The 19,996-nt window shown below is 43.8% G+C and overlaps 1 protein-coding gene across 2 annotated transcripts in view; it reads left to right on the forward strand.

Moving 5' to 3' along the window:
- Positions 1-19,996, forward strand: part of LSP1 (lymphocyte specific protein 1) — a 76,580-nt gene that overhangs the window by 32,685 nt on the left and 23,899 nt on the right. For both annotated transcript variants that reach the window (XM_083425180.1, XM_083425181.1), the window contains exon 2: positions 15,905-16,057. In XM_083425180.1, coding sequence (XP_083281306.1) covers positions 15,905-16,057 — 153 coding nt within the window. The remainder of the gene's footprint in view (positions 1-15,904; positions 16,058-19,996) is intronic.

A 19,996-nucleotide genomic window follows, 5' to 3' on the forward strand; every position in this document is an offset into this window, starting at 1 on the left:
CTGGGTTAGTGGAGTCTGTAACCTGAAGCGTATGTAACCTGAAGCATATGTAACCCAAGGTACCAGTGTATAGGCAAAAGTTAAGTCATAGCCAGTGCGGGAATAGCATTGGTGGAGGCCAGTTCATTAGGGTAAATGGGGAACTGCCCACGAACCTCAGCCAGTCCCCACCAATCTTTCTTCTTACTGACAACCATGCATGGGGGTGGAACTGGCTGCCAGTTTCCTCCTCCTCCTCCATCCAGAGTTGACTTTGTAGAACTCGACAGGGAAGAGCGTGGCAGTGAAACTAGAGCTAGTTGGCTCCACCAGTCATTGGTTCTGTCTCCCAACTACTTCTGACCTCCCTCCTTCCTGCCCCAATGAGCACCAGCCACCATTGGTGGAGTATCTGAGTTGTTCCAGGGAATATGAATACGGGAAAATAGAAAGCTGCTTGGCACTGAGCTTGACCAATCATACCTCCAGCTCAGTATTGTCTACACTGACTGGCAGCAGCTCTCCAGGGTTTCAAGGAGGGTCTTTCTCAGCCCTACCAAGAGATGCTGGGGACCTTCTGCACGCAGAATTCATCTGGTCCAATTCTTTTGTTAGTTGTGAACATCCTTTCAGACCGCAGATAGGGAAATGGTCTCTAGCCTCCTGCATAAAAGGGTGTTTGTTAAATATAGGAATGACAGTAATCACAGATAGTTATCAGTTAGCAACATTTGGTCAAGTAATGGGTTAGATGTATAAATTAAAACATTTTGATTAAAAATATTTGTGCCCCCAGTTAATTGGACAACACAATTTTTTTGCCGGGGGGGGGGGGGAAGGTTACTTTATTGGCCTGAATATAAGCCGCACCGGAATACAAGCTGCTCCCTTAAAATTCTGCAGGCACTCACACCTGCTCTGTTTTACTGTATGTCTGTTTCAGCGGCGATATATTGAAAGCCCATTTTTGTAAGGTCGCGAATTTAAGCCGCACGTTAACTTTTCATGGTCAGAATTTGGGGAAAAAGTGAGGCTTATATTCAGGCCAATACGGTATTATTTTTACTATAATAACATTGACAAGGACAGGGGCCCATTGTAGAAGAATTTCCCGTTCTGTCTCAAATTGAAGGCTGCTTGGTGATGATGCCTGCTGTGACACAGACTAGTATCATCAAAAAGCAAAGAACTTGTGCTTTTGCACTTAAAGCATAACTATTGCTTTGTTCATGTGCAAAGTTATGCAGATGCAATCCATTACCTAGTGAAAGAATTATATGATTTAGCAACTAAGATGTTGAAATGAGGTGGTGGGGAATCCTATTGGTTATCCATGGTGGCGTATACAGTAGCATCCTTTTGGCTATAATCCTCTTCACACTTACCTGGGATTAATGAGACTTACGGTACTTCTGAAATGTAGATATGCACTAGACTGCACTGTGTATTAGTGATCATAGCAAGCTCAGTGGCTGTCACTCTCTTCCATTTACAGAGGGCAGTACTGAGGCACTGTGGAAGCTTTGTAGTTTGGGGAGCATACCAGTGGCGTAGCGTGGGGGATGCAGGGGGGGCCGGCCGCACCGGGCGCAACATCTGGGGGTTAGGGGGCACAAATCCACGGGTTAGGGGGCGCAAATTACTTGCCTTGCCCCGGGTGCTGACAACCCACGCTACACCACTGGAGCATACTGAACATTCTCTGCTTGAGAACCCTGACCCTCTCACAGAACTGCAGTTCCCAGGTTTTCCTGGGCAGAGGGAATAGCTATTTAAACCAGTTAAAATCTTTGACTTGTAACTTCCGAAGCTGTGCACCAAATCATGAGCAATGCCAGGAACAGAACAAGGAGCCCTGACACGCATGCACAAAGCACTCTTTTACATCATAACAAGTTAGCAAATGACAGGAAAACAGTTTGGTGCTGATACAAAAATTGAGTGGTGAGTACGCAGTGCTGAACACATCTAAGGCTGGTGTGCTGCCTGCCTCTGGGGTTGCAAGATGGAAAGTACCCTGAGCCGAGCTTAGCTCAAGCTGCTATTTAAATGGCCGGATTCCTCTTCAGCTGGGCATTCATGAGATACCCCCATTCCACTCCTGATGCCCACCTGTCCCTTGGAAGCCTGATAGCTAAGTCCCCTCTTGTCAGTGTAAGAATATGAGCTGTCCCCCTCTCTGAATACTGTATGCGTTCATTCCCAGAATTTCCAAACACTGTGGGTTGCTGTGTCCCTAGTGCTGCAGCTGCCTTCTACCCAGCCCTTAGCTGTGTGTCACACCTCTAACTATGTGCAAGGACTCCTCGTGGCATGTCTGGTGTCAATGGACTGCAGTATCACTATGTCAGTTACCTCCTGAATCAGAGGGATCTCCAATGGACACAAGCTATCTTGGACTCAAGTGGGACTTCTTGACAGAGAACTCAATGAAATCCAGCCTGGGTACTGGAAAGATGCTTGAGTGATGGCTCTGGAAGAGTGAGGCTGGTCTACACATGCAGTTCAGAGAGTGGGCAGAATGGACTGTACCATTTCAGATTGCAGGTGGGGGGCTGCCAATTTTTGAATGCTTCACTTTTAAAGGATCTCATGGGGTGGGGGTGGGGAATCTAGCACATCAAGGGGAAATGGTTTATCCTGCTTGGTGGGGGATAACCTTGAGCTCCTTGAAGGAAAGGTAGGATATAAATGCAATAAAAAAAGAAGAAGTGTGGCAAGAGATGCAATGGGGGCATCTCCCTTCATTGCATCTGTATGATTGAGGGTATGTGGGTAGATTATCCAGGCTGGCAACCCTACCCCTCCGAAAACCCTTATAAATTTTCAATCTCTGAGTCAGCATACAAATCTGGACTTGTGAAGCCGTGTCCGAGGCATTAATGCACACATTCTTAAGCGTTGCCTTCAGCCATTCTAGACTCTTTGTGTGGCAGAAGAAGTTGATTCACTGCAATCCACTCTGAACTGCATGGTGCCACAGAGGCTATAATCAGTGACCTACTAAGTTGTTCAGTGTCTGCAGCCCCCTTGCTCACTGAAGAACTATGGAATCTGGGCATGCTGCCAGCTGGACAAGTTTAACATCTGATCCCCAAGTGATAGGGATTTTTCCACCCTAGTGGTCTTTGCATGAGGGCTACCAATATCTTTAGAAATGCATCCTAGACAGATTCAGAGTGCAAGTACCAAACGAAGCACAACTTCATTTTAAATATCCTTTGAACTGGCTCTTGGTTTCCCTGTAGTACGTACGCTATTATATCAGGAAGCCTGCTAGTCTGGGAAGGCTCTCCAGGGGTCTTTCCTCTGAGCCTCCTTTCATCATTCATATTTTGCATTCTGAAATATGTCTCATCTTGCCTTGCAGGCTTGTGGAACGTGTAAATCAACTGTTTCAGGCTGTCACTGCCCATCACTTTGCCAATTGACAGCTTCTCTTGTTAGAAGAATCTAAAGTCGTGGCTGGCAGGATGTCTTTAATTGTTGAGGGTTTTGTTCTTTCTTTTTTTAAAAAAGCAAATCAAATATTTAGCATGGCATATGTTATTCCTTGCATTTCAATTTTCTAGGTAGCTTGTACTGCGATTTCACATTGCTCCTCTTACGCAGACCCTGCATTCCTTGCGCGAGACTTTTGCTCAGTTATCTTCCACTCACTAGCCAGTGGGGGAAATGAATAAATCTGGATGCCACAATTCCCAAGCTGGGAGCCTACAATACATGCAGGCATGAGCTGAATCATGTATGAGAAGGATTCTGATATCTGTGGAGAACAAACACTGTTTGGCAAACGCAACTGCGGGAGAGGCGAATGATTGATGAGAGACCATTATAGCAGCTAAGGAATGAATGGAGATAAACACTGGGGGAAAAATGGAGTAAAAATACTGTATTCACAACTGGCTTGTTAAAATGGTCATCAGCCACCTTCTACCTGACAAATATGTTAACTGTCTCATTAATGGAGTCATTGGGCAAAAAACGCCCGTCTCTTTCTTTGTGCCCTTGATATCAAAGAGGCCATCCCAGATATTGTATTCCATTTGGAAAATGAGCTGGTGCTGCAACCCACATAGGGACGCCAACAGTTTGTTGCCTTTTACACTGTGAAGCAGGGGTGCGGTGGGGCTTTTCCATTCTAAGAGCGACTTTCCCTTTTGAGGGCTACATGCCAGTTCAGGGCTGGGCAAAAGTGGGTAGCAAAAGAGGTAACCAATCTTTGTCCTCAGAAGAGTTTCAGGGACCAAGCTGGAGAGGCCAGGGCTGTCCCTTGTTCCCTCGGTTTCAAAACTCTTGTAGGGCTCTGGCTACTCTGGGAAGTAGCAATTATCTGAAAAGCTGGTCTCCCTACCTCTGAACCAATCAGACACTCAGTGGTGGACCTTGGGATCTCAAATTTCAGCAGCACCCTGTGTGATGCTGAAATTCCCCCCGCCTCTCACCTTCCATTCTACAACATAGCTGTGGTGCTCCCAAGACTTTATGCCCAGTGCCACTGAACTGGTCACACTCCCCCAAATCTGCCTCTGAGGTGAGGCTCTGTCCACGATGTATCACATTTCACTTACAATTGGTCAGTTTCTGCTAGGTAGGCTAACACTTATGTGTTGAGCTTCCCCTTCCTGGCTCTATCCTCGTGTTGACAATATTTTAGTTAGAAACAGTATGATTTAGAACGTTTTCAGGCAATTCCATTTGGGGGTCTCCTTTCTATCTCCCCTCCAGTCATTCTTAATCCTGCAGTTCTTGAACTCAGGTCCACAGAAGACATGCTCCAATTCATTCTTAAGTCATCCAGCAAGATATGCTATGTAAGAGAAGCGGGCAAGGACAGACCCCTATTTTCAGCTCATCCCCAAGGCCTGAAAGAAGGCTCACATTTGTCTCTCGTCCTTTTGTGTGAAAGGTGTGGGCAGACAAGCCAGTAAAAGTGGGTGGGCGTGGAATGGGGTCAGAGGAAATGGCTGTTGGCTCTATTTTAAGCAGGACAGACAGAGCTAGGCTAGAGGAAGATGCTCCCTGTGGAGGTTTTTGGGGGGCGGGGGGGGGATGCTCTGTTTTGTTCCACATAACAATGTGACTGTTATCTTGTGTACTACCGAACTAGAAATACAAAAGGGTCATACAGTTAAGCCACCCCCTTGTACCATAAATATCTGAGCACATTCCGACACAGTTAATGATGCTTTGTAATAAATTCATGCCTTCAGAGACTCAATGTTTGGTCTGAGTCCCTAAAAACATAACCTATCGTTGTTTCCCTTTTCCATACCAGGAAATCACTGCCAGGAGCTTGCAACACATGAACAGTGTGACATTTTAATATGACATTAGGACACTGGGGAAGTTGTCAGAGCCAGGGGCTGGAGTCAGACTATGAAAGGTGGACACAAATTGTGGCGAAAGAGTTTCAGGTGGAAGATAAGCCAGAGGACGTCAAGGTTAAATTATTCCCTGTGTCTGCACAGCACCACTGGAGTGTTGCGCATTTGCTGGGAAACATTTGGTGTAGAAAATACATTTAGCCATCCATTTAAAAAGGAAATGATATACTAGAGGGGGTTATTTATTTCAGGAATTTAATATATGGAACTAATTCTACTATGCTGGTTAGCTAATGAGTGTAAAATGCCCCAGTAACTGTTGTAATCTATTCATTTGGCTTCCTCACCAAGGAAGCCACTCTACAAAGCATTTACTTGAGGAAATCATTTATAGCATTGCAATAGCAATGAGTGTGGAGATTACAGAACACCCTAAAGGTAAACTAGTGGAATTGTCTGTAAGCAGCTATTGAAGTGCTTGCTTGGGTGAAACCTGCATATAATTGCATTTTTCTCATTTACATAGAAACTAAAATTTAAAAAAAATGTATTAAAATACAGCGAAAATACACATGCAAGGAAAGCAAGTGCCTGATGAATTCTGAAACATGTTTACACAAAGAATCTAGAAGGCTTCAAACATAATTATCTCAGGATTATTTGATCCTGCACCAACCTCTGTCTACATAGACAAGGAATTCCAGGGTGTTTCAAGCAGGAACCCTTGCTGACTATATGTAAAATTAGAGTTGATCCAAGCCAGCATAGTATACTGGTTAGAGCAGGCATAGGCAAACTCTGTCCCTCCAGATGTTTGGGACTACAATTCCCATCATCCCTCGCTAACAGGACCAGTGGTCAGGGGTGATGGGAATTGTAGTCCCAAACATCTGGAGGGACAGAGTTTGCCTATGGCTGGGTTAGAGTGTCAGACTAGGACCTGGGAGACCAGGGTTCAAATCCCCACTCACTGAGTGAACTTGGGTCAGTCACTCTCCCTCTCAGCCTAAGCTACCTCACAGGGCTGTTGTGGGGATTAAATGAGAAGCGGTGAACCATCTTGAGTTCCTTGGAGAAAAAGGTGGAATATAAATACAATAAAGGAATAAATAAATTTTGCTGCCTTATTATTGAGCACTCCTGCATTAAGGTGCATAGTAACCAAGCATAGTAACCCTTGCAGTAAAAATGCATTGATAATAAATTGATAATTGATAATAAAGTAAATAAGTAGCGATTTGCTCTCTTTTTGTGACTTCCACGCTTTGTCCAATGGCAAGGCTAGGCTGATATTCTGGTTTGACAGTTCCATACAAAATGTGTACACCACATGAATTGCATTTGAGCTTTGTATTTGTGTATTCGTAAGCACTTCGTCTCTTTAAAGTGAATAAAATATCTTTCCTTAATCATCTCTAGTGTGTTTCGAAGAGAGAAGTGAATGAAAGGCCCATGCCCACAGTTCAGATATGACACACAGTGAATGTGTATTGTGTTTGGTAGCATATTTGTCTTCTGCCACAAAGCAACCAACCAACTAAAATACAGGCCATGTTACATGACACACGATGGGGAGGCACATTGTGTCCTGGAGTTCTACATTTTACAACAAAAAGATGGGTCAGGGTGAGGGGAGCTGAACCTAGGCTCTCCCATCTTACCTCCATGGGCACTTTTGCTCCCAGATTGGATGCCAAAAGTGTGCTGAGCTGGGGAAGAGCAGGCATTAACTGATAAGGGTGCAGACAGGCAAAGTGAGATGAAGAAGGGAGCAGGGTTCGATTCCCCGCATCCATGGGTGCATAGTGTGTGTGTGTGTGTGAGAGAGAGAGAGAGAGAGAGAGAGAGAGAATTAGACCCCTATTTGCCCCTACCTCTTTATCAGAATTAACAGAGGAGGCTGCCCTGTTATGTCTAGGTAAGCCCCAGGTCTCTAGATTACTCTGTATTCCATGCCCATTTGTGCATCAGAGATTGCAATCCTGCTAACATTTCTACCATCTCTTATCACTGAAAAGAGAAGTGAATCAAGACTCAAGAAGCTGTTTCTTTGTGTGTGCATGTGGGCTCAGACGTTGATTGCTTTCTTTCAGCTCTTTCTCCTGTCTGATTCACCAGGAAGCGCAAACAACTGAGAAACTCAAGTGGATCAAGAAGGATAACTAATTGTGCAAAGGGGGCCAAATAAAAAGAAAACATGTTTTCGATGTAATTCTTTTCCTTGGCTTTTCACTTGACCATCCCTTACGATGCAGACATAATACATATATGGCATAGTCCACAGGTGTTTTTTTATTTTTTATTTTTGCATACAGAATGCCAAACTATATATCATGCTTAATGAGTAGTATGCTTTTGTTTATATGATTACAGGCTTGGGGGATTATTACTGGGTCTGCAGCACATATTTCTTCCCTCTCCAGCAGCCGTGACACCCCCACATCCCTTCTGCACAGAACATTGGAAAGTTTAGGGCCCACACCCAGAATATCTCTGGCTGAAACTGTGCATTATGGGAAAAATGTGTTTGGATTCCTGGAAATGAAGAAGAAAGCTATGGCGTGATGTCATTGTGTTAGCATTTTCCCACTTGGCCTCTTCTGTGGGTGCTGGGGAAACACTAATGTGGTGAGATCATGCCACAACTGCTTAATACTGGGGTAACTTAGAGGAGAGGTCTTTCCATAATGTGTAGTGCCTGATAACAGCAGTCAGATGTGTTTATGTGCCCAGCCAATGCCACGTGATTTTCAGAACCACAGACAATTGTACCCGCAAGCCAATCGACAAATCCTATGCAAAAATATATATTCCAGGAGGTGCACAGCTGTGGAGAAAAATAAATTTCCTTTGACTAAAGTCCTAGTGAGGTGTTCCTATATCAGCGTGGTGCAGGTAGTAGGGACGAGTGCCCTTGCCCTGCACTCTCTGCCATCTTTGTTGCCCTCCACAAGTTGGATGGTGATTGCAGTGTGAGCCAGCTCTGCTCATGTTGTAGACTCCCCACTCATCATCGAACCCTGATTTTCAAGGGTTCTAAAATCACAGGGAGCCTGTAAGAGGAGAACAGGCTCCTTGTTGCAGCCAGAACACCTCCAAAAGAGGAAGGAAGAGCATTGAATGCAGGAATATATCTGTTATGTACTGAAGTTCTCAACCTGGGCCAGCAGGGGGTTACTGTAGATAGTTTTTACTCAGGTCCACATATGCAAATAAGGAATTCAAAGTGACGTTCAGTGATTGGATAGCTACAGAAAGTTGCTACTGTTGCATTGTAGTGGAATTCTATATAAGCAGGCTGGCTGAACCCTTCAGTTCAGTTCTGTTCTGGCCTGTGAATAAACAAGAGCTGTTTGAAGAATCGCTGTGTCGTCTGATATGTTCACCTACAACATAACAATATCAGACCTGTTTTATCCCTGTTGCAAGCAGTCACCTTCCAGCTTGTGGAGGGGGATGGGGGGTGAGAGAGCTTGTCCCCACTTCCTTTTCCGTGGGGTGTTAATCACATGGAGTAGGAACACCTGAAGTGGGCTTAAAATGGCTTCATCGCAGAGGAAGCACAATTTCCTGTCCAGCTGTAGCTGTAATGCTTCACTCTGACTCATCTCACCCTTGATAGAAACAGAGGACCATTTCTATAAAGATAACTATGCCACTTTAAGAATCTTGAGCAAGTTTTTAAACCCATACATCTCCACATAAAATGATCTCCACAAAAATTGTGGTTTTTGAGGAAAAGGTACTGCTGCCGTCTTGAATTGATGTAGTGAGTTGAGTCAGCTGGTTGCAACTTCTCCAAACTGGCAACAATTGGTGGTTCGTTCATATAAATAATGCAAACATGAATACATCTACTTTCTGCTACTGAAGTTGAATTAAAAGGAAGAACCTGATAATGGAGAGACAGGTGGAAACCGTAGGAGTGAGATTGTTGCCAGGAGGATGCCATTTGGCAGAGCGCTAGTGCAGCCTATCTTTCAAGCATGTAGCTGTATCCTTTTTTTGCCTTTTTGTATGCGATGTCGCTGGGCTACTGTTGCTCTTGAAGTAATTGTCCTTCAATTAAATTCCGTGCAGCCAGAGCAAAAGAAAGAGCAACAGATCATGAGCTTCTGAGGTCATGGAGAGAAAATTAGTCACATCCAACTGAGAAACAAAGGGAGCGGCGAAAGGAGGCTACAATGGCAATATAAATGCCTGTTACAACGTTCCTAATGGACTCCCAGTGGTCTAATCCAGGGCAAGGATGCAAGCTAGATCTGGGAGGGGCGTTGCAATTCCAATTTTAAACCCTTGGTTTGACATTCTGGAAAAAGCTCAGTTTAAACAAAATGAAGATCCCAAATACATCTACCAAAATTGTGACTTTCTCTTCCTACTGGAACGGGGCAAGCTGGAAAATTTTGGATTAAGAGTGTTTCTGAATCAGGCCTTTTGCCAAGTATTGTCACATACATATGGGACAGGGGTCATGATGGAAAGTCCATGAATGACTTCATTTAGATTACTGTATTAGAAAAAAAAAAAAAAAGAGCACACTACTTTGGCTTTTTGCCAGGGCCTAGACAACTATTTCCATGGAAACTGTGGAGAAAACAGTAAATATGAGCGCAGAATGAATTAAGATAGAGGTTTCTCAGGTCTATGCATCTGACAGTTTTGCTGTCTTTGTTCTTGGGTCTGTACGCCCAAGCTCAAAGTTATGGGGTGAAGCTAGAAAGCAGAAAGGGGAAAAGAAAGTGTCCGTTTACCCTGAAATACTTGTGTGTGTGTTTGTGTCTATCTAATCTATATATAGAGTTGCATCCAATTGTGTCCCTCCTCTGATTGTATTCATTTATTTAAATATTTTCATTCAGAAAAAGATCACAGTGTGGTTTCCAAAACCCAGTAACAAAATTAAGCAACACAATATGATAAAATGTGAAAAATTGAAATAGAAACAAAAACATATCCTAGAATATGCTTCCATGAACAAAAATGTGCTTAGGTGGTGACAGAAGCTCAAGGATGTAGTTGGCCATGTTACTAGGCGAAGGGAGTTCCCCGCGGCCCCTCCATACCTGGGACCCCTGTTTTGTTACATGAATGACTTGATGTGGTTTTTCGTGCTTGTCGTGTATGTCAACTGCTTTGAGATCTTGTAGACAGTACAGCGGTCTATAAATGGTAAAAACGTAAAGGTACCCCTGATAGTTAAGTCCAGTTACGAACGATTTTGGGGTTGTGTGCTCATCTCGCTCAAAGGCTGAGGGAGCCAACGTTTGTTCGCAGACAGCTTCTGGGTCATGTGGCCAGCATGACTAAGCCACTTCTGGTGAAACCAGAGCAGCACACCGAAACACCGTTTACCTTCCCGCCAGAGCAGTACCTATTTATCTACTTGCACTTTGACATGCTCTCGAACTGCTAGGTGGGCAGGAGCAGGGACCCAGCAATAGGAGCTCATCCTGTCGCAGGGATTCGAATTGCCGACCTTCTGATCGGCAAGCCCTAGGCTCTGTGGTTTAGACCACAGCACCACCTGCATCCCCTATAAATGGTAATGATAATTAAATAACAAACACATACATTTGACCTGTAGAAGCTGGTATTTGATAGCTGTCATGATGTCAACAGAGCATATGCCATGATTTGGTATGCATCAATCAACATTTGACAGTCTCTAGCTGCAGATTTACAGTAGCAGTCATCATTTGGCCACAGCTGACAGCTGACATGTAGTAGCACATGTTATCTGACAATATTGGATAGATGGTTTGCGATAGGATTTAATAAATCAACTTTGCTTTGCATTTACATTTGGATTTCAAATTTCAGTTTTGAAAATGACATTGGTATTTGGCCCACTGGTGTTGATGCCCAAATCCAGATTTCAAAATGTCAGCATGTCCATTTCACACGTTCCTTCTGAGAGGGGAGGAAGGAGAAGCAACAGAAAAGGGGGGGGGAGGGAAGAGGGCGCTGACAGAGATGAAGGAAGAGAAAAGGGGTAGCAGAAAAAGAGAAAAAAGGAGTGGCCTATCCATTTTGGGCTCTGACCCATCCCCTGCTTGTGCCAGCTCTGTCTCTCACACACACACATTGCCCCACCCACATTTTAATGTAAAGAGCATTGGGCAACAGTCAGGCTTTTGGTGTCATAAATGAGAAGGATTACAGCCCAGTACTACAGCAGAGTCCAGCTGATGAAGAGCACTGCATCCTGGGTTGCCTTCTCTAAGCTGTCATCTGCAGGCAGCAACTGGGTTGATCCTATTTTACCTAGGCCAAGAGACTCATGGAGAGGACATCTGCTTTTCCCCTGCTGACATCAGAGACAATCAATGGATCCATACCCACCAGCTGAACCTATTCCCGCCCCCACATCCTGCCAAGGGGCACTGGAAAAATAAGTGTGCCCCTTTGGTAGGGATGCTGCATGTTTTCACTTCTATACTTCTCATTTATGAGCAGATAGGGGAGGTTGGGGAGTATGGGAGGACTGGCATTTACACAGCACTCCTGCCATACAGGTATGGGATTTTGCTTCCATGTTCCTTCCACATTGAAGCAATGTGAGATGTAGCCCTCAACAGTTGCCGATAGCATGGTGGGGTGGCAGTGGTCATCTGGCCCTGGGTCAGTCGTGTTGCTGCTGCTTTTGGGAAGGGGTGTGTGAGGCAGAGGTGAAGTGGTTCAAAGTTGCTGGATTGTAGTAATAATGTGGTGAAGGAGAATAGAAAATTCGAAGGTTAAAAAGATGAAGAATTTAAGGTATAATACACTAAGATAAAGATAAGGACAAGACAGAGGGAAGGGATTTGCTGATTAAATATTTGAATTGGAATACAGAGAGGGGAGGTGTGGGGAAGTCTGGGAAATAAGCGAATGTAAGTAATATTATGAAAATGGAATTGTTTTTATTTGTTTTTACTTGTTTTTCTTTTTGATTCTTGTGTTTTCTTTTTTCCTTTTTTCTATGTGAAAATCTTAATAAATTATTATGGGGGAAAAACAACAACAAAGTTGCTGGATTGACTGCACAATTGCATTTGGAGCACTTTGGAATTCCCTGCAGATTTATATCAGGCAGATGCCTTCGCTGTACAGTGGTACCTCAGGTTACATACACTTCAGGTTACAGACTCTGCTAACCCAGAAATAGTACCTCGAGTTAAGAACTTTGCTTCAGGATGAGAACAGAAATCGTGCAGCAGTGGTGCAGTGACAGCAGCAGGCCCCATTAGCTAAAGTGGTGCTTCAGGTTAAGAACAGTTTCAGGTTAAGAACAGACCTCCGAACGAATTAGGTTCTTAACCTGAGGTACCACTGTATTCTTTTCGGCACCTGCTTAAAACATTTTTGTTTAGGCAAGCCTATCCAGACATGTGTTATAACTTCTTTTACTGTTCATTTTAATTATCTTTAAATTTTTTAAACTGTTTTAATAGGGGGGGGGGAACACTGGTAGTTTTAGTATCTCTTGTAAACTGCTTAGAGGCTTTGCTACAATCGAGCCGTGTATTGACTTTGTTAAATGAACTAAATTTGTGCTGCACCGCCCTTGCCACTGCCTTGCCCCTCTATCTCCTAGTAAGCAGCACCACTGCAAGACCCTTCTCTGCTGGCCCTCATCTTAAAAATTAAAATATGTGAACCTGCACTTTTATTGCTTTTTTGGGCTAAGAAATGCTGGTTGGTTGATGGGCTTTGCACGCAGGCCTTTATCCTGCTGGTATGTTTTGCAGAAACCAGCGTGGTCTGCTGCTAAAAGGAGCTGGCACCAGAACCCATGTTATCACCCATGTTGGAATGTTACGGAAACCTTATCGTTCCCTCTGGGATCTGAGGGGTAGTTCTGCTGACAGAGAATTTTATTATCTGGTGGCTGGGATGTTCTGAGAGGAGTTTTATGTCAAAATTTTAATCTTCTGTTGGGGAGGAAGGAAAAACAGCATGTAGCAGAGTCGGTTCGGGAGGCCTGCGGGACGATAGCACTGGGTGTCCTCCTCCAACTTTCTCACACACCCACCCACTCCGTTTGTAGCAATGGTACAGCTTGGCTCAGGAATTCTGACTAAATTACTATGTTTCTAAGAAAACATGTCAAAGTCCCTCACCATTCACCATTCTCCCTCCCTCGTGGAGACTGAATGGCGGCCCAGGCTTTTCAGCTCTTTTCTTGGCCTCTCTCCCTGTCAGAATCAGCATTTTCTGAGTGTCGTCTATTTCACTTAGTTTCAATTTACTTTGTTCTCGTTTAAATCTCAGTTTAAGTCTGCCTCTAATAGCCCAAGGGGCTGAATTCACTTGTGCGGTGATGCAACAGGGATGTGAAACCCAGTCTCACCCCGCCCCTTCTGTGAAATCTAGATGACATCATCTGCCAGAGCAAAAGGATAACTGATGGAATTTCCTTGCTCTGGCAAGTGAATGAGGTGATGAGGAGGCTTTCAAGTTTATTTGTGACAGATGCGCCATGGCTGCACGCGAATGCCGAGGCTCCTAGGGAGGAGATTGTGGTTGCGTTGTGCTTCCCCACTCATTTTGCTGCTGTGCTACACTGAGCTAAGCCATGTTTTGACTTAGATTGTTGTCTCAACCCAGGCTTGTGATTTAGCTTTCTCTAGCTATAAACTGTAACCAATGTTTGTTCTTGGTTTACAGTTCTTGGTTTGCCCAGGAGAGCTAAAATATCAGCCCAGGTTTGTGCAACACACTAAGCCAAAACGTGGCTTATCTCAATGAGACACAGCAGCAAAATAACCAGGCAGAAGCAACATGGCTGCAGTCTCTTCCCCAGTAGCCTGCGCGCTACTAGAATATGCTAGAATAAATTGGAGAATGAGGAAGACTATCAAGCAGAGACTGGATACTTCTTTCCTTTTATTTGATAGGGTTTCTGCTTCCACACTAGCACTTTAAATGGTAACAGTGCTTTGTGAGATGGTTTGCATTTCTAATGAAATGCCAAAGGATGCATTTCATTTGGCTAAATATGTTTTACATGTTGAATGTATGCTGTCACAAGTAAGCTGCAGCGAGTTCCATGACGTGTACTCCTATCATAGGCTGCTTCCTTTATATTTAATTAAATGAATTGTGCATTTACTTTAATTGTGTAGTTGGTAATGTTTTACAGTTCTGCTGTGATTCTCTGCTTTGGGAGGATCTATGCTCTTGAAAAGGGGCACAAACATATCACTTAGAACAAACCAAGTAATTTGTCAAGCTGAACTACACGAAGCATACTTTAGCTGAGCACGCTCTTGGTTTGGGTATGCCTTATATTTCAAAGGGATAGTGGTAAGGCCCAGCAAACTTGGCTTGTGTCCCAGGTAAAGGGAGTGCTGGTGCAAGAGTTCCATTGAAATATTATTGGAAAGGTAATAAGGTTGACTTCCACTACACTAGAGGTAGGAATACTACAGCTAGCTGTGCATAGAGTTGCTAGAGTAGAAGCTACATTAGCGATGGGCTTCCACTACAGCTAATTTTATGATCAAGACAATTGCTGTGCAGCACAGTGCCTCAGAAGCAATACAGCACACAAAGTGGCTGGTCGGGGGTGGGAGTGGGGCTATTGTGCTAGGTTCCTGTCAGGTAACTGCTGTTATTTACCAAGAAGGGGAGGGAAGGTTTATGCTGGGCAGATGCTCCACCAGCAGGGCTGGATTGGCTGTGCTGGTGCATTTGCACCTTACCTCGGAGCCAAGACCATATAACACCGGTTCTGAAAGACCTACATTGGCTCCTGGTACATTTCTGAGCACAATTCAAAGTGTTGGTGCTGAACAGTAAAGCCCTAAACGGCCTCAGCCCAGTATACCTGAAGGAGCATCTCCACCCCCATTGTTCAGCCTGGACACTGAGGTCCAGCTCCAAGGGCCTTCTGGCGGTTTCCTCATTGCGAAAAGTGAGGTCACAGGAACCAGGCAGAGGGCCTTCTTGGTGGTGGTGCCTGCCCTGTGGAATACCCTCCCATCAGATGTCAAGGAAATAAACAACTATCTGACTTTTAGAAGACATCTGAAGGCAGCCCTGTTTAGGGATGTTTTTAATGTTTGATGTTTTATCGTGTTTTTAATATTCTGTTGGGAGCCACCCAGAGTGGCTGGGGAAACCCAACCAGATGGGCAGGGTAGGTAGGTAGGTAGGTAGGTAGGAAGGAATGAATGAATGAATTATTATTATTATTATTATTATTATTATTATTACCACCACCAAACTCCTTACCCCTCCCCAACCTGGAAAGCTGATGTAAGGTCTCTGCTCAACCCAGCAAGCCCTTTGTGTCAGCCTGAGTTCACCAAGTGTTCTTTCATATGTTGGCATTTTCTAGAAAGCTTCTTTATACTGCCTTGGACTACCTAGCTCAGTATTGTCTGCCCTGATTGGCACTGGAGGCTCTCCAGGGCTTCAGGTGGGGTCTCTTTCTCTTTCCTGGACATGCTGGGGACTGAAGCTTTGGCCTGCAGAGCAGATGCTCTTCCACTGAGCTATGACAGTTGAGGATCTGTGCTGCACATGGTGGTTTGAGCTTTGTATTTTCTCCATTGAACATAGCAACATACCTCTGCTTCACCTGACTTCTCTTTCTCTGTGATCGATAGGCTGACGGCGCAATGGAGTGTGGAGGACGAGGAGGAAGCAGCCAGAGAGCGGCGCCGAAGGGAGCGTGAGAGACAGCTGAGGTCCCAGGCAGAAGAAGGCCTGACCACCACCAGCACTTCTTCCGAGAGTGGGGTGGCAGCGCAAGAAAGCCGGTGAGAAGCGACTGAGCATAAAATGACACCCCCCCACACCCCCTTATTCCAGTCCACTGTTAAAACACAAACTAAAATCTCACAGTTGGCTGCTTGATGAAGAATTCTCCAGAACTCAACAGTATGTCCTCAAATAGAAGTTAATTCAATAAAAGTGACAAGGAAGTTTTGCTTTGTTTTTATTTCATTTTAAGGAAATATTATTTACAGTTGTATTATTTTGTGTAATAAATTAATACAGTGGTACCTCGGGTTACATATGCTTCAGGTTACAGATTCCACTAACCCAGAAATAGTACCTTAAGTTAAGAACTTTGCTTCAGGTTAAGAACAGAAATCGTGCTCCGACGGCGAGGCAGCAGCGGGAGGCCCCATTAGCTAAAGTGGTGCTTCAGGTTAAGGACAGTTTCAGGTTAAGAACGGAGCTCCGGAACAAATTAAGTACTTAACCCAAGGTACCACTGTATAACATTTTTCAACCAACTAATATGGTTACAATAATACTGAGAAAAACATGATTATTATCTGGCTTGGTATGCCAGCACTGTGTGCAGGCCAAATGAATCAGCTCCCATGTGGTTGGCTGCAATCTCGTTATTTCAGGAAGAACAATAATTTCCTCTAGTGTTTGAGATGGCAGTAATTGGGCTCTCCTCATTTAATCCCCACAACAACCCTGCGAGGTAGGTAGGTTAGGTTGAGAGGTGGCGACTGGCCCGAGGTCACCCAGTGAGGATTATGAGAAGAAGCCCCATGTTTTCCTCCCTTGTAAGTCAAAGGCAGGGGGAATTCAGCTGGTAGGAGAGGGAAGGTGAATCATTCTCTTGCTTGCCAGTTTTCCCCTGCAAATGTTTTCCCAAGCCATCTCTAATATTTTCTCTCTATCCCGGTCAGGCTCCAAAACTGAAAGTGTAAATGGGATGAAAATGTGATTTTTTTGTGGGGGAGTGGGAGCAATTGCTGGAGAAAATGGGGTGGCTCAGTAATGGCTAAGCATATATCCCTGCAACTTCCCTCCTCTCTCTCTCTTTCTCTCTCTCTCTCTCTCTCTCTCTCTCTCTCTCTCTCTCACACACACACACACACACACACACACTGTTCTCTCAGAAGATGCATGGTTGGGGCCATGTGTTTGCTAGGGAAATGCCCCATTAGAAAGTGACCCTTTTTTAGTGTTGCATCTGAAGTCTGGATTTTGGAGGAGACGTTAATACAAAGAGAGAGAAACTATGCTTCTAGTTATTTTTCTATAAAAGAAAGGTTTTCATTTTCACTTAAAAAAATAGTTGACTTGATCGCTTCATGCCGCTCCCCACCCATTTCTCAGCCTTTTCTGCAGCTGTTGATCTGGCTGCAAAGGTCAACATATGAATACTGTCTTTCTCTTAAGTAAACTCAGCTCGCACTTATGGTGACTCATCCTCTTCTTGTACCTTGTTGCACCAATCCCTCATTTCCAGGAAGGAAGGGGGCTTCTTGCAGCCACTTTCAACAAACAGCTGTGATAACTTCCCTGTAGGTCCAGATTATGCTTGTTGGACATCCTTTATAGGGTCCCTTACTCCAGAGCATCAGAACCTCACAGAATGTCTTGGGCACCTCTCTACCTTCAGCTGAGTATGATGAGTATACAGGACTGAGAGTGGAGGAATGACAATGGCCAATACCATCAACACTATGCCATGCTTGGCTTCCAGAGGCATCCAGCTGGTGACTGTAAGGAGAAACAGACTAGGGTGGAATCGTAGATTCTTACTTCAGCACACTAGAATTATCCATGCAGCCTCAACCAAAAGACCAAGTCCAAGAAACATAGTATTTTGTGAGCTCATTTGCAAATTGTACCAATGATAGTCTGTCTTCAATACAGTATTTTACCAACTCAAGCTCCCATTTTAATTTTCCTAGCTTTTTACAGTTATCTGAGTTGTGCAATATTTCACACAGTAGATTCAAGTTGTCATCATTCCTGTAATGCTTGCAGACTTGCTACTATAACAGTATTGTCTCTTTCCTTGAATCTGTTTTCCAATTCATTGAGTGCAATGGTCAAGAACAATGTCATCAAGCTTTCTGAGCTCTAGTTCTCTTTCATTCCCTCCTTCAAAACTGACACCCTCACTGTCAATAAAACTGTCAGAAAACTTTTATGTGAGCTTACAAAGAGGTTTTGATGATGCTTTGTGGTCAGCAGTTTCCATGCTTTCCTCAGCTGCTTCCATAGTGTTACTGAAAACAATATCCTTTTGCATTTCTTGCAAGTGCCTTGTAGCACAATAAGTTTCAATGTTGCCTCAATATCCGGAGTCTTCTGCTATAACAGTGATGATATAAGTTTAAGATATCCCAGTTATTTTAGCATAATTTCAGTAAGAAGGGAGGGCAGATAGACGACTAATCTAATTGAACAATTCAATAGCTCCAGTTTTTAGATGACCAATTTTTTCACAAGGGAAAGATGCACTGATACATTTGTGTTTTCCAAAGAAATAATTATTTATCTGAATGTATAATCATAAATGAATCCGAATGTCCAGTCCATTTTGAACCAACAGGCATTTTAAAAAGCTACCATTATAAATCTGAGCAACACACCCATTCTTAAGAAAAATACATACAACTGTTTACATAAGTCAAAATATTCCTTCATATTAGGTAGAACCTCAGTTACGGGCACTATTGCCAAATGGAGTTGGTGATTTAAAGCAATGAAGAAACAAAATGTTTCAGTCAAGTTCTTTTGAGATCAAAGCTTGAACACCACCAGATGTGCATTTCGAGACAGATGCTTTGTCATGCGACTGAGTAATTAGTTTGTCAAAATCTGACTGTAAGCCAGCTAATGTGGACAACATTTCAGATGTTATACTTCAGTACTTTGTGAATGAAGCTCTACAAAAATAACACAACTGTCTTTCTATCGGCTTCATGATATAGCAGAGCAATTGCCACATCTACAATGCCTTGTTTCGGCAGGTCCACATAGCAGCAGGGTCGCTTTAATATGTCAAGCGGTATATAAATAGTCCTCATAAATAAAAGTAAAGATTGCTTTATCCAGAGTCATGAAAAAGGAACATTTGTATCATTTGTATACGTGAAAATGTACGTAGAAGGAAATGTACAGTGGTACCTTGGTTTATGAACTTAATCTGTTCCGGAAGTCTGTTCTTAAACCAAAGCCATTCTTAAACTGAGGCATGCTTTCCCTAATGAGGCCTCCCACTGCCGGTGCCCTTCCACCGTTTGGCTTCCATTCGTAGACCGAGGTAAAGTTCGCTAACCGGAACACTACTTCTGGTTTTGCGGAGCTCTTATATCGAATAGTTCGTAAACAGGGCTGTTCTTAAACTGAGGTACCACTGTACATAGAAAAATAGCATGTCTGAAATGGTTATCAGGTAGGGCTAACTGATCTCCAGAAACATTTACTGATTCTCTGCTGATTCTCCTTTCCCTTTTCTCTGTCATGTCAAATGTACAATATATGATATATATTTCGTGATCAATGTTGCAACTTGCGAGTGTGTGCTGCTTAAACATTCTACGATATCCAGTTCAGAAACCTCAGGAGGACCTGGCATTGTGGGACAGGCAGAGCATCATCTCAACTACGGAATCATTTTGCATTTCCATAACTGTTTCGAATCAAACAGGCACTGTGAGTGCTTTAAATTGCGCCTGTCTGCTGTCAGAAGATCTTTCATTCTAAAAGCAGCTGGGCTCAGGCAGTGAAGGAAGCCTGTGAAAAACAAAAACAGTGTAAGAGGTTCTAAGCAACTCTCTCACATCCCCGTTTACTTATTTTCCTTTTAGTTAACTCTGGCCTAGGAGTTTGTGCATCTTTGTATTAAATTGCAGCCGCTGTGTTCGATCATAGCTTTGGAATGCAGTCTGTATACTCCGAAGGCCAAATGACGGACTCTTGCCAGTTGGGTA

The sequence above is a fragment of the Podarcis tiliguerta genome (assembly GCF_965153285.1).
Source record: "Podarcis tiliguerta genome assembly, chromosome: 1".
In the NCBI taxonomy this organism is placed as follows: domain Eukaryota; kingdom Metazoa; phylum Chordata; class Lepidosauria; order Squamata; family Lacertidae; genus Podarcis; species Podarcis tiliguerta.